Source organism: Mobula hypostoma, chromosome 6 (genome assembly GCF_963921235.1).
Source record: "Mobula hypostoma chromosome 6, sMobHyp1.1, whole genome shotgun sequence".
NCBI classification, from domain to species: Eukaryota; Metazoa; Chordata; class Chondrichthyes; order Myliobatiformes; family Myliobatidae; genus Mobula; species Mobula hypostoma.
This window is the reverse complement of record NC_086102.1, coordinates 101,690,471-101,706,320: the sequence shown is the minus strand read 5'-3', so window position 1 is coordinate 101,706,320 and position 15,850 is coordinate 101,690,471. Positions and strand designations below refer to the sequence as shown.

Sequence of the window (15,850 nt, the reverse complement as noted above, 5' to 3'; positions counted from 1 at the left end):
ACTGGGGATGGTCAGACTGGGGAGGAACAGACTGGGGATGGTCAGACTGGGGATGATCAGACAGGAGATGATCAGACTGGGGATGATCAGATTGGGGATCATCAGACTGGGACGATCAGACTAGGGATGGTCAGATTAGGGACGGTCAGACTGGGGATGGTCAGACTGGGGACGATCAGTCTTGGGACAGTCAGACTGGGATGATCAGACAGGGGATGGTCAGACTGGGGATGGTCAGACTGAGGACGATCAGACTGGGAACGGTCAGACTGTGGATGATCAGACTGTGGATGGGCAGGTTGGTGATGGTCAGACTTCAGATGATCAGACAGGGGATGGTCAGACTGGCGATGGTCTGACTGGGGATGATCAGACTGGGAATGGTTAGACTGGGGACGTTCAGACTGAGGATGTTCAGACTGGAGATGGTCTGACTGTTGATGGTCAGAATGGGATGGTCAGACTGTTGATGGTCAGACTGGGCATGGTCAGTCTGGGGATAATCAGACTGGGGATGATCAGACTGGGGATGGTCAGACAAAGGATGGTCAGACTGGGGAAGGTCAGACTGGGGATGATCAGACATGGGATCATCAGACTGGGGATGATCAGACTGGGGATGGTCAGACTGGAATGGTCAGACAGGACAGTCAGACTGGGGATGGTCAGACTGGAAATGGTCAGACTGGGGATGATCAGAGTGGGTACGGTCAGACTGCAGATGGTCAGACTGGGGACTGTTAGACTGGGAATGGTCAGACTGCCGAAGGACAAACTGGGGATGGTCAGACTGGGGATAGTCAGACTGCGGATGGTCTGACTGGGGAAGGTCAGACTGGGGATGGTCAGGCTGGGGACGGACAGACAGGTGACGATCAGACTGGGGATCATCAGACTGGGGGCAATCAGACTGGGGATGGTCAGACTGGAGGTTGTCAGACAGGGGATGATCAGACTGGGGATAATCAGACTGGGGATGGTCAGACTGGGCATTGTCAGACAGGGGATGATCAGACATGGGATCATCAGACTGGGGATGATCAGACTGGGGATGGTCAGACTGGAATGGTCAGACAGGACAGTCAGACTGGCGATTGTCAGACTGGGGATGGTCAGACTGGGAATGGTCAGACTGCCGAAGGACAAACTGGGGATGCTCAGACTGGGGATAGTCAGACTGCGGATGGTCTGACTGGGGAAGGTCAGACTGGGGATGGTCAGGCTGGGTACGGACAGACAGGTGACGATCAGACTGGGGCCGGGCAGACTGGGGATGGTCAGACTGGGGATTGTCAGACAGGGGATGATCAGACAGGGGATGATCAACTGGAATCGATCAGACTGGGGATTGTCAGACTGGGGATGGTCAAACTGGAGATGATCAGACTGGTGACGGTCAGACTGGGGGTAATCAGACTGGGGATGGTCAGACTGGGCATTGTCAGACAGGGGATGATCAGACTGGGGATGATCAGTCTGGGGATGGTCAGACTGGGGATGATGGTCAGACTGGAACAGTCAGACTGTTGATGGTCAGACTGGGGATGCTCAAACTGTTGATGGTCAGACTGTTGTTGGTCAGACTGGGGATGGTCGGACTGGGGATGGTCAGACTGGGGACAGTCAGACTGGGGATTGTCAGACTGGGGATGGTCAGACTGGGGATGGTCAGACTGGGGACGAACAGACTGGGGATCATCAAACTAGGACGATCAGACTGTGGATGGTCAGGTTGGTGATGGTCAGACTTTGGATGATCAGACGGGATGGTCAGACTGGCGATGGTCTGACTGGGGATGATCAGACTGGGAATGGTCAGACTGGGGACGTTCAGACTGGGGATGTTCAGACTGGAGATGGTCTGACTGTTGATGGTCAGAATGGGATGGTCAAACTGTTGATGGTCAGACTGTTGTTGGTCAGACTGGGGATGGTCGGACTGGGGATAGTCAGACTGGGGAAGCTCACACTGCAGATGGTCAGACTCAGGATGGTCAGACAGGGAAAGGTCAGACTGGGGATGGTCAGGCGGGGGACGGACAGACAGGTGATGATCAGACTGGGGATCATCAGACTGTGGCCGGGCAGACTGGGGATGGTCAGACTGGGGATTGTCAGACAGGGGATGATCAGACTGGGGATGATCAGACTGGGATCGATCAGACTGGTGATTGTCAGATTGGGGATGTTCTGACTGGGGATGGTCAGACTGGGGACGGTCAGACCTGGGATAATCAGACTGGAGATGGTCAGACTGGGGATTGTCAGACTGGGGAAGGTCAGGCTGGGGATGGTCAGGCTGGGGACGGACAGACAGGTGACGATCAGACTGGGGATCATCAGACTGGGAACAGGCAGACTGGGGATGGTCAGACTGGGGATGATCACACAGCGGATGATCAGACTGGGATCGATCAGACTGGGAATTGTCAGAATTTTGATGGTCTGACTCGGGACGATCAATCTGGGGACGGTCAGACTGGGGATGGTCAGACTTGGGCAGGTCAGACTGTTGATGGTCAGACTGGGGATAATCAGACTGGGGACGGTCAGACTGGGCATTGTCAGAAAGGGGATGATCAGACATGGGACCTCCAGACTGGGGATGATCAGACATGGGATCATCAGACTGGGAATGGTCAGACTGGCGATTGTTAGACTGGGGATGGTCAGACTGGAAATGGTCAGACTGGGGATGATCAGAGTGGGTACGGTCAGACTGCTGATGGTCAGACTGGGGACTGTCAGACTGGGGACGGTCAGACTGCCGAAGGACAAACTGGGGATGGTCAGACTGGGGATAGTAAGATGGGGAAGCTTAGACTGCGGATGGTCAGACTGGGGATGGTCAGGCTGGGGACGGACAGACAGGTGACGATCAGACTGGGGATCATCAGACTGGGGATCACCAGACTGGGGCCGGGCAGACTGGGGATGGTCAGACTGGGGATTGTCAGACAGGGGATCATCAGACAGGGGATGATCAACTGGGATCGATTAGACTGGGGATGTTCTGACTGGGGATGGTCAGACTGGGGACGGTCAGACTGGGGATAATCAGACTGGGGACGGTCAGGCTGCGGATGGTCAGACTGGGAATGGGCAGACTGGGGATGATCAGACTGGGGACGGTCAGACTGCAAATGGTCAGACTGTGGGTTGTAAGACTAGGGAAGCTCAGACTGCGGATGGTCAGACTGGGGATGATCAGACTGGTGACGGTCAGATTGGAACAGTCAGACTGTTGATGGTCAGACTGGGGATGGTCAAACTATTGATGGTCAGACTGTTGATGGTCAGACTGGGGATGGTCAGACTGGGGACGGTCAGACTGGGGATTGTCAGACTGGGGATGATCAGACTGGGGATGGTCAGACTGGGGACGAACAGACTGGGGATGGTCAGACTGGGGATGATCAGACAGGAGATGATCAGACTGGGGATGATCAGATTGGGGATCATCAGACTGGGACGATCAGACTAGGGATGGTCAGATTAGGGACGGTCAGACTGGGGATGGTCAGACTGGGGACGATCAGTCTTGGGACAGTCAGACTGGGATGATCAGACAGGGGATGGTCAGACTGGGGATGGTCAGACTGAGGACGATCAGACTGGGAACGGTCAGACTGTGGATGATCAGACTGTGGATGGGCAGGTTGGTGATGGTCAGACTTCAGATGATCAGACAGGGGATGGTCAGACTGGCGATGGTCTGACTGGGGATGATCAGACTGGGAATGGTTAGACTGGGGACGTTCAGACTGAGGATGTTCAGACTGGAGATGGTCTGACTGTTGATGGTCAGAATGGGATGGTCAGACTGTTGATGGTCAGACTGGGCATGGTCAGTCTGGGGATAATCAGACTGGGGATGATCAGACTGGGGATGGTCAGACAAAGGATGGTCAGACTGGGGAAGGTCAGACTGGGGATGATCAGACATGGGATCATCAGACTGGGGATGATCAGACTGGGGATGGTCAGACTGGAATGGTCAGACAGGACAGTCAGACTGGGGATGGTCAGACTGGAAATGGTCAGACTGGGGATGATCAGAGTGGGTACGGTCAGACTGCAGATGGTCAGACTGGGGACTGTTAGACTGGGAATGGTCAGACTGCCGAAGGACAAACTGGGGATGGTCAGACTGGGGATAGTCAGACTGCAGATGGTCAGACTGGGGATGGTCAGACTGGGGATGGTCAGGCTGGGGACGGACAGACAGGTGACGATCAGACTGGGGATCATCAGACTGGGGGCAATCAGACTGGGGATGGTCAGACTGGAGGTTGTCAGACAGGGGATGATCAGACTGGGGATAATCAGACTGGGGATGGTCAGACTGGGCATTGTCAGACAGGGGATGATCAGACATGGGATCATCAGACTGGGGATGATCAGACTGGGGATGGTCAGACTGGAATGGTCAGACAGGACAGTCAGACTGGCGATTGTCAGACTGGGGATGGTCAGACTGGGAATGGTCAGACTGCCGAAGGACAAACTGGGGATGCTCAGACTGGGGATAGTCAGACTGCGGATGGTCTGACTGGGGAAGGTCAGACTGGGGATGGTCAGGCTGGGTACGGACAGACAGGTGACGATCAGACTGGGGCCGGGCAGACTGGGGATGGTCAGACTGGGGATTGTCAGACAGGGGATGATCAGACAGGGGATGATCAACTGGAATCGATCAGACTGGGGATTGTCAGACTGGGGATGGTCAAACTGGAGATGATCAGACTGGTGACGGTCAGACTGGGGGTAATCAGACTGGGGATGGTCAGACTGGGGATTGTCAGACAGGGGATGATCAGACTGGGGATGATCAGACTGGGGATGGTCAGACTGGAGATGATCAGAATGGTGATGGTCAGACTGGAACAGTCAGACTGTTGATGGTCAGACTGGGGATGCTCAAACTGTTGATGGTCAGACTGTTGTTGGTCAGACTGGGGATGGTCGGACTGGGGATGGTCAGACTGGGGACAGTCAGACTGGGGATGGTCAGACTGGGGATGGTCAGACTGGGGATGGTCAGACTGGGGACGAACAGACTGGGGATCATCAAACTAGGACGATCAGACTGTGGATGGTCAGGTTGGTGATGGTCAGACTTTGGATGATCAGACGGGATGGTCAGACTGGCGATGGTCTGACTGGGGATGATCAGACTGGGAATGGTCAGACTGGGGACGTTCAGACTGGGGATGTTCAGACTGGAGATGGTCTGACTGTTGATGGTCAGAATGGGATGGTCAAACTGTTGATGGTCAGACTGTTGTTGGTCAGACTGGGGATGGTCGGACTGGGGATAGTAAGACTGGGGAAGCTCAAACTGCAGATGGTCAGACTCAGTATGGTCAGACAGGGAAAGGTCAGACTGGGGATGGTCAGGCGGGGGACGGACAGACAGGTGATGATCAGACTGGGGATCATCAGACTGGGGCCGGGCAGACTGGGGATGGTCAGACTGGGGATTGTCAGACAGGGGATGATCAGACTGGGGATGATCAGACTGGGATCGATCAGACTGGTGATTGTCAGACTGGGGATGTTCTGACTGGGGATGGTCAGACTGGGGACTGTCAGACTGGGGATATCAGACTGGGGATGGTCAGACTGGGGATTGTCAGACTGGGGAAGGTCAGACTGGGGATGGTCAGGCTGGGGACGGACAGACAGGTGACGATCAGACTGGGGATCATCAGACTGGGAACAGGCAGACTGGGGATGGTCAGACTGGGGATGATCACACAGCGGATGATCAGACTGGGATCGATCAGACTGGGAATTGTCAGAATTTTGATGGTCTGACTCGGGACGATCAATCTGGGGACGGTCAGACTGGGGATGGTCAGACTTGGGCAGGTCAGACTGTTGATGGTCAGACTGGGGATAATCAGACTGGGGACGGTCAGACTGGGCATTGTCAGAAAGGGGATGATCAGACATGGGACCTCCAGACTGGGGATGATCAGACATGGGATCATCAGACTGGGAATGGTCAGACTGGCGATTGTTAGACTGGGGATGGTCAGACTGGAAATGGTCAGACTGGGGATGATCAGAGTGGGTACGGTCAGACTGCTGATGGTCAGACTGGGGACTGTCAGACTGGGGACGGTCAGACTGCCGAAGGACAAACTGGGGATGGTCAGACTGGGGATAGTAAGATGGGGAAGCTTAGACTGCGGATGGTCAGACTGGGGATGGTCAGGCTGGGGACGGACAGACAGGTGACGATCAGACTGGGGATCATCAGACTGGGGCCGGGCAGACTGGGGATGGTCAGACTGGGGATTGTCAGACAGGGGATGATCAGACAGGGGATGATCAACTGGGATCGATTAGACTGGGGATGTTCTGACTGGGGATGGTCAGACTGGGGACGGTCAGACTGGGGATAATCAGACTGGGGACGGTCAGGCTGCGGATGGTCAGACTGGGAATGGGCAGACTGGGGATGATCAGACTGGGGACGGTCAGACTGCAAATGGTCAGACTGTGGGTTGTCAGACTCGGGATGATCAGACGGGGGAAAGTCAAACTGGAGATGATCAGACTGGTGACGGTCAGACTGGAACAGTCAGACTGTTGATGGTCAGACTGGGGATGGTCAAACTGTTGATGGTCAGACTGTTGTTGGTCAGATTGGGGATGGTCAGACTGGGGATGGTCAGACTGGGGACGAACAGACTGGGGATGATCAGACTGGGGATGGTCAGACTGGGGAGGAACAGACTGGGGATGGTCAGACTGGGGATGATCAGACAGGAGATGATCAGACTGGGGATGATCAGATTGGGGATCATCAGACTGGGACGATCAGACTAGGGATGGTCAGATTAGGGACGGTCAGACTGGGGATGGTCAGACTGGGGACGATCAGTCTTGGGACAGTCAGACTGGGATGATCAGACAGGGGATGGTCAGACTGGGGATGGTCAGACTGAGGACGATCAGACTGGGAACGGTCAGACTGTGGATGATCAGACTGTGGATGGGCAGGTTGGTGATGGTCAGACTTCAGATGATCAGACAGGGGATGGTCAGACTGGCGATGGTCTGACTGGGGATGATCAGACTGGGAATGGTTAGACTGGGGACGTTCAGACTGAGGATGTTCAGACTGGAGATGGTCTGACTGTTGATGGTCAGAATGGGATGGTCAGACTGTTGATGGTCAGACTGGGCATGGTCAGTCTGGGGATAATCAGACTGGGGATGATCAGACTGGGGATGGTCAGACAAAGGATGGTCAGACTGGGGAAGGTCAGACTGGGGATGATCAGACATGGGATCATCAGACTGGGGATGATCAGACTGGGGATGGTCAGACTGGAATGGTCAGACAGGACAGTCAGACTGGGGATGGTCAGACTGGAAATGGTCAGACTGGGGATGATCAGAGTGGGTACGGTCAGACTGCAGATGGTCAGACTGGGGACTGTTAGACTGGGAATGGTCAGACTGCCGAAGGACAAACTGGGGATGGTCAGACTGGGGATAGTCAGACTGCGGATGGTCTGACTGGGGAAGGTCAGACTGGGGATGGTCAGGCTGGGGACGGACAGACAGGTGACGATCAGACTGGGGATCATCAGACTGGGGGCAATCAGACTGGGGATGGTCAGACTGGAGGTTGTCAGACAGGGGATGATCAGACTGGGGATAATCAGACTGGGGATGGTCAGACTGGGCATTGTCAGACAGGGGATGATCAGACATGGGATCATCAGACTGGGGATGATCAGACTGGGGATGGTCAGACTGGAATGGTCAGACAGGACAGTCAGACTGGCGATTGTCAGACTGGGGATGGTCAGACTGGGAATGGTCAGACTGCCGAAGGACAAACTGGGGATGCTCAGACTGGGGATAGTCAGACTGCGGATGGTCTGACTGGGGAAGGTCAGACTGGGGATGGTCAGGCTGGGTACGGACAGACAGGTGACGATCAGACTGGGGCCGGGCAGACTGGGGATGGTCAGACTGGGGATTGTCAGACAGGGGATGATCAGACAGGGGATGATCAACTGGAATCGATCAGACTGGGGATTGTCAGACTGGGGATGGTCAAACTGGAGATGATCAGACTGGTGACGGTCAGACTGGGGGTAATCAGACTGGGGATGGTCAGACTGGAGATTGTCAGACAGGGGATGATCAGACTGGGGATGATCAGTCTGGTGATGGTCAAACTGGAGATGATCAGAATGGTGATGGTCAGACTGGAACAGTCAGACTGTTGATGGTCAGACTGGGGATGCTCAAACTGTTGATGGTCAGACTGTTGTTGGTCAGACTGGGGATGGTCGGACTGGGGATGGTCAGACTGGGGACAGTCAGACTGGGGATTGTCAGACTGGGGATGGTCAGACTGGGGATGGTCAGACTGGGGACGAACAGACTGGGGATCATCAAACTAGGACGATCAGACTGTGGATGGTCAGGTTGGTGATGGTCAGACTTTGGATGATCAGACGGGATGGTCAGACTGGCGATGGTCTGACTGGGGATGATCAGACTGGGAATGGTCAGACTGGGGACGTTCAGACTGGGGATGTTCAGACTGGAGATGGTCTGACTGTTGATGGTCAGAATGGGATGGTCAAACTGTTGATGGTCAGACTGTTGTTGGTCAGACTGGGGATGGTCGGACTGGGGATAGTAAGACTGGGGAAGCTCAAACTGCAGATGGTCAGACTCAGTATGGTCAGACAGGGAAAGGTCAGACTGGGGATGGTCAGGCGGGGGACGGACAGACAGGTGATGATCAGACTGGGGATCATCAGACTGGGGCCGGGCAGACTGGGGATGGTCAGACTGGGGATTGTCAGACAGGGGATGATCAGACTGGGGATGATCAGACTGGGATCGATCAGACTGGTGATTGTCAGAGTGGGGATGTTCTGACTGGGGATGGTCAGACTGGGGACGGTCAGACCTGGGATAATCAGACTGGAGATGGTCAGACTGGGGATTGTCAGACTGGGGAAGGTCAGGCTGGGGATGGTCAGGCTGGGGACGGACAGACAGGTGACGATCAGACTGGGGATCATCAGACTGGGAACAGGCAGACTGGGGATGGTCAGACTGGGGATGATCACACAGCGGATGATCAGACTGGGATCGATCAGACTGGGAATTGTCAGAATTTTGATGGTCTGACTCGGGACGATCAATCTGGGGACGGTCAGACTGGGGATGGTCAGACTTGGGCAGGTCAGACTGTTGATGGTCAGACTGGGGATAATCAGACTGGGGACGGTCAGACTGGGCATTGTCAGAAAGGGGATGATCAGACATGGGACCTCCAGACTGGGGATGATCAGACATGGGATCATCAGACTGGGAATGGTCAGACTGGCGATTGTTAGACTGGGGATGGTCAGACTGGAAATGGTCAGACTGGGGATGATCAGAGTGGGTACGGTCAGACTGCTGATGGTCAGACTGGGGACTGTCAGACTGGGGACGGTCAGACTGCCGAAGGACAAACTGGGGATGGTCAGACTGGGGATAGTAAGATGGGGAAGCTTAGACTGCGGATGGTCAGACTGGGGATGGTCAGGCTGGGGACGGACAGACAGGTGACGATCAGACTGGGGATCATCAGACTGGGGCCGGGCAGACTGGGGATGGTCAGACTGGGGATTGTCAGACAGGGGATGATCAGACAGGGGATGATCAACTGGGATCGATTAGACTGGGGATGTTCTGACTGGGGATGGTCAGACTGGGGACGGTCAGACTGGGGATAATCAGACTGGGGACGGTCAGGCTGCGGATGGTCAGACTGGGAATGGGCAGACTGGGGATGATCAGACTGGGGACGGTCAGACTGCAAATGGTCAGACTGTGGGTTGTCAGACTCGGGATGATCAGACGGGGGAAAGTCAAACTGGAGATGATCAGACTGGTGACGGTCAGACTGGAACAGTCAGACTGTTGATGGTCAGACTGGGGATGGTCAAACTGTTGATGGTCAGACTGTTGTTGGTCAGATTGGGGATGGTCAGACTGGGGACGAACAGACTGGGGATGATCAGACTGGGGATGGTCAGACTGGGGAGGAACAGACTGGGGATGGTCAGACTGGGGATGATCAGACAGGAGATGATCAGACTGGGGATGATCAGATTGGGGATCATCAGACTGGGACGATCAGACTAGGGATGGTCAGATTAGGGACGGTCAGACTGGGGATGGTCAGACTGGGGACGATCAGTCTTGGGACAGTCAGACTGGGATGATCAGACAGGGGATGGTCAGACTGGGGATGGTCAGACTGAGGACGATCAGACTGGGAACGGTCAGACTGTGGATGATCAGACTGTGGATGGGCAGGTTGGTGATGGTCAGACTTCAGATGATCAGACAGGGGATGGTCAGACTGGCGATGGTCTGACTGGGGATGATCAGACTGGGAATGGTTAGACTGGGGACGTTCAGACTGAGGATGTTCAGACTGGAGATGGTCTGACTGTTGATGGTCAGAATGGGATGGTCAGACTGTTGATGGTCAGACTGGGCATGGTCAGTCTGGGGATAATCAGACTGGGGATGATCAGACTGGGGATGGTCAGACAAAGGATGGTCAGACTGGGGAAGGTCAGACTGGGGACAGTCAGACTGGGAACGGTCAGACTGGGGATCGTCCGACTGGGGATGGTCAGACTGGGGACGGTCTGACTAAGGGTGGTCTGACTGGGGATGATCGACTGTTGATGGTCTGACTGGGGACAATCAGACTGGGGACGGTCAGACTGCAGATGGTCAGACTGGGAATGGTCAGACTGTGGATGATCAGACTGGCCAATATTTTTTTTTCAAAAGGACATGACAAAACATATGAGTTAAAGAAGCTATCTCAGAGTGACATCTTTCACATACAGGATTATTATGGGAGTAATCCTCCCACTATATTTCATTGGTTCTCTCAAACTATGTTGTGCTTAAATTTAGAAAAAATTAGAAGTGTCATTTATGATTCTTCTATTAAATTCAAAAAGACTTAGAGGCCATTTATTCAACACTTCCATATGATGTAATTTGACCTTTTCCAAACCTATTCTATTAATTTCAAACATACGGAGAGAGAGAAGTGGAGTTAATGACACTTATGGTCCTATTTGACATAACATAGCAGCCCATGTCTTTTTCTTTTATTGGTTTGGTTGTTTACTATTGTTTAGTTTAGTTCTTTTTTTAGGGGATATTTTGTTTTTTTTTTCTTTTCTTTTTCTATGCTATTTTTATATTTTTTAAACTTATATTTGTATTCGTATTTGCAAGACTTTGGGAGGTTAATATCCGTGTGTTAACGAGTTTATATTTTTATATGTTAATTATTAATAATGTAATCCCAATAGCTTTGTATTAATATTATGTTATGTTTAACATTTTGATATCAATAAAACGATTGGAAAAGAAAGGAAGGGTATGGAGGGCTATGGCCCAGGTGTGGGATGACAGGACTAGGCAGAACAACAGTTTGACAGAGGCTAGATGGGCTGAAGAGCTTGATTTGTGCTCTGTGCTCTGTGATAATTTCCGGTAAGCTGAGGGTCAACACAGACTCAGTGAGACGAATGGCCTATTTCTGTGCAATGATCCTGTGAATTTGCCCTTCACCTATGTCAGGTTGGTTCATCTATAGTTACATCATCTGTCTATCCAATCGACCTTCATTATGTACCAGTGATCTTCCAGCATTTAGCATCTACAGCCAGTGTGGGGACTAGAATATAAAAGCAAAGATGTAATGCTGAGGTTTTGATAGGATAATGGGTCAGACCGCATTTGGACTATTATCAGCCGTTTTGTGCCCCTTATCTAAAAAAGGATGCGCTAACATTGGAGAGGGTTCAGAGAAGGCTCACGAGAATTATTCTGGGAATGATGGGGTTAATGTATGAGGAAGATTTGATGGCTGTGGGTTTTTAATCACTGGAGTTTAGAAGAATGGGGTGGGGGGGATCTCATTGGAACCTATCAAATATTGAAAGGCCTAGATAGAGTGGATATGGAGAGGATGTTTCTGATAATGGGGGAGTTGAGGTCCAGAGAGCAGAGCTTCACAAAAGAGGGGTGTCTGTTTAGAAAAGAGATGAAGAAGAATTTCTTTAGCCAAAGGGTGGTGAATCTGTGAAACTCCTTGCCACAGACAGCTGTGGCTTAATTCTGCTCCTACGGTATGTTGTCGTTATACCTCTCCGTGCCCTGTGGCGCATCGGGCTGCAACCTTGCTGTTTCTTTAGCATTTTGCCATTATAAGGCTGAGTTGCTAAACCCAGCATGGATGGAAAGCGTGCAAGGAGCCGCCCGGATTTGAACCCGGGACCACCTGTCTCGAAGTCCGGTGCTGATACCACTACGCCACCAGCAGGCACTTACAGTATCTTTTATGGTCTAATGATTTTTTTAGAGCTTCAATTACTTCCTTCGTAAATTCACTTAATCGAAAGAGATAAGCTAACAGTCCTGGCAGTTTATCTCCTTACAGTGATCGCAAACCCCTTATTATTCTGACTCTCAGTGTGTTTATCCTTCCAGTACATCATGTACCTCATACTTAACTGCAATATGTGTATCATCCTCTTCCTTTGTGTAGCAAATGCAACGTAATCATTATCAACCACCTCCACACATGCATTGTGTCTTGGGCTTCCGACAGGTCTGACTCATTCCTCTGTTGTCGATTTGCGTCTTTGTAAGACATCTTCGGTTTCCCGTACTTCACTTCATTTGCAATTTAATTTCCTCCAATGCTTTAGAGTAAACAGGAGTGAGATATAGGCAGAAATCTAGCCAGCAGATTCAGGTGATTTAAACCACATAAGAATTCATTGATCCAGACAGCAGAACTGCTTGCTTGCAGCCTTCTGCCAGACAGTTCGTGTGCCATCACCGAAGATCCTTCATACCTGGCCATTCCTTCTTCTCCCCTCTTCCCTCTAGCTTGAAAACATGCACCAACAGGCTCAAAGACAGCTTCAATCAGACTCTAGAACGGATCTCATGTACATTAAAGATGGACCTTTGATCTCTCAATCTACCTGCTCTGCCCACACTGCAGTCTGGCTCCATTGTTCTGGGTTTCACTGGATGTACTGATGTTTGCAAATGATCTATGTGGCTGGCATGCACGATTATGTTCTCTCACTGTACATGTGACAATTATAAACCAACTGCCAACCTAAACTTATTGTAGATAGGATATTGTAGATCCTCAAGATTGTGGAAATACAGACAGCCTGCACAAAATTCTGAAGGAGCTCAGCAGGTCAGGCAGCAACAATGAGAGATAAACAGTCAACGTTTCAGGCGAGACTCTTAATCAGGATTGGAAAGGAAGGGTGAAGTGTCAGAATGAGTTGAGAGGAGGGGAAAGAGGGCAAGATCAGAGAGAGGGAGCAATGAGAGAGGACCCCTCACCAAGCTCCTGATGAGGAGAAGATTCAAATTCCGTCAGGGTAGGCATACCTCTGGAGTAGCAAATCACAAGAGGTTCAACAGACACTGGGAATTCAGAGCAACACACACAAAGCAGGTCAGGGGAATAAACAGTGGACATTACAGGCCGAAACCTTTCATTAGACTGGAAAAGGAAGGGGAAAAAGCCAGAATAAGAAGATGGTGGGGGGGGGGGGAGCAGGGCAGTACGTGATGGGTGAGACCAGGTGAGCAGGTAGGTGGGTGGGTCAGAATCACAATCTTATGCCCCTTACTTTCCAGTCCTGATGAAGAGTCTCAGCCCAAAACGCTGACTGTTTATTTCCCTCCATAGGGAACGAGGGAACTGCTGAGTTCTCCAAGATTTTGTGTATATTGCTATAATGTCATTACAGTTTATACTCTTTCTGTGGTACCACTGAATGATGACAGGAGTAACAGGTCTCTCTCGCTCTCTCTCTCTCTCTCTCGCTTTCTCCCCGACTCTCTCTCCCTTTTCTTCTCTCCCCCTGTCTCCCTCCCTCTCTTTCCCTCTCTCTCTCTCTCCCCATCTCTGTTTGCCTCTCTCTCTCTCTCTCTCTCTGTGCCTTGTTCTCTGGTTCTGCATTGCCGGCTCTCTCCTGCTCTGTTACTCACTCTCTGTCTCTCTCTGCCTCACGTTGTCATTCTCTCTCTGTCTCGCTCACTAACTCTCTGCTGCACTCTTTCTCCTGATACCTCACTCTCTCTCTCGCTCTCTCTTCCTCTCTCTCCCGCTCTCTCTCTCCCACTCTGTCTGTCCCACCCTCTCTCTCTCCCCATCTCTCTCCCCCGACTCTCTCTCCCCTACTCTCTCCCCTCTCTCTCTCTTCCCCACTCTCTCTCTCCCAATCTCTCCCTCCACTCTCTCCCCCCTCCCGATCTCCCTCTCCCCCAATCTCTCTCTCTCTCTCTCTGACAGTACACTTGGCCACCACTCCACAGCTGAGATGAGACACACCAGCTCCCCATGCCGGACCTGAATGCCGAATTATGTAACCTGCTGGGAGCCTCTGCTGCGGCCAGCGGCATGGACATCAGCTGCCGCAGGGACGACCAACCCGGCCACTCTGACCTCCTGGAGCCAGGCCCAGCCAAATCAGAGGGGATCGCTAGAACTGGTGAGGGTGAGAGCCAAGGATCCTCTCTGAGCGGCCCAGCCGAGGGGTCCCAGCGCAGTCTGGGAGCCGGACAGCCATCTTTGCCAGATGTCAGGTCCTCCAGGAGTCTGGAGGAGCTCCACCAGGCCTCAGCCTCCCACCACAAGGCAGATCCCCTGGGCCCAGGCTTCTGGCAGGGGGTGGGTGTCAAGGGAGTGCCTGCAGAGGGAAGGGAGATGCCCCGTCTCCCCAGCGCCTCGCTGCAGCCCCTCCTTGCAGTGGCGGAGGGGACTGGGGGTGGTGAGACCATCCGTGTCCTGAGGGAGAGGCTCCGGATACAGAACAGCAGGCCTGCCGAAGAGGCCAGTAGGCCTCTCTGTCCCCGGCCCCCACCAGCAGAGCCTCTAGGGGGAGCACCCTCACCAGACACGGTTTTGGGGCCGACCAGCCCCATTCAGATAATGGAGGAGGCCTCGAGAAGGCTGCGGCTACGGCGGCAGAACAGTAGCCCTGACCTGGCACGGGCTCTCTTCCCTGAAGAAGAGGGGGCCAGGATTGAAGCATCCGGTTCTCAGGGGATGGGAAGGGGGCCGCCAACTCTGCAAGCTCCCAGCGGGAGCCGTCGGCCCACCCGCACCCACATCCCCTCCTTTGAGGAGTTCAAAAGGATGAGAGGGAAGAGTCAGGGGATACTGGGGGGCTCCAACGGGACCCCCAGGTCTCTCTCGGGCCCCTGTCTCACCCAGAGGGGGAATCCCCGAGCTGGGCCATCCCGCAGTGGGGACCCCCCTCACCACCACTCCTCTCTTCCTCCTCCTGCGAGCCCCAGTACAGACTGCCATGCCCCACCTGTCTGCACAGGTCCAGCTCCCAGCTCTCCCCTGCACACAGTGGCCATCCCCCTTGGCGGCTCAGAGGCCGGCAGCAAGCGTGAGGAAGTCAGCAAAGGGGATGCCAGTCTCCCAGGGAGGAGCTCAGCCACCGAAACCCAGTCGACCTGCTGCCCCACCCTCCTGCTTGAAGCAGCCGCCGACCTGTCTGCCTACGGTGTGACCCTTCAGCAAATGAAGGACGATCTGATCGGATCTGCTATTGACCTCATCAAGAAAAGGTAACTCGGTTACTGGGGGTGGTCTGGGTGTTCTGATTGGAAAACTTAATCAGCGCAAAGGAATGATGACAAGGTAGATCACAATCAGGTTTATTATCACCGACAGGTGACCTGAAATTTGTTGTTTTATGGCAGCTGAACAGTGCAATACATAAAA

General features: G+C 53.0%; 1 protein-coding gene across 6 annotated transcripts in view; it reads left to right on the top strand.

The window, feature by feature from the left end:
- Positions 1 to 15,850, top strand: part of si:dkey-91i10.2 (uncharacterized protein LOC555224 homolog) — a 214,629-nt gene that overhangs the window by 140,155 nt on the left and 58,624 nt on the right. For all 6 annotated transcript variants that reach the window (XM_063051340.1, XM_063051344.1, XM_063051339.1 and 3 more), the window contains one exon: positions 14,405 to 15,693. In XM_063051340.1, the coding sequence (XP_062907410.1) occupies positions 14,453 to 15,693 (1,241 nt within the window). In that variant the 5' untranslated portion in view covers positions 14,405 to 14,452. The remainder of the gene's footprint in view (positions 1 to 14,404; positions 15,694 to 15,850) is intronic.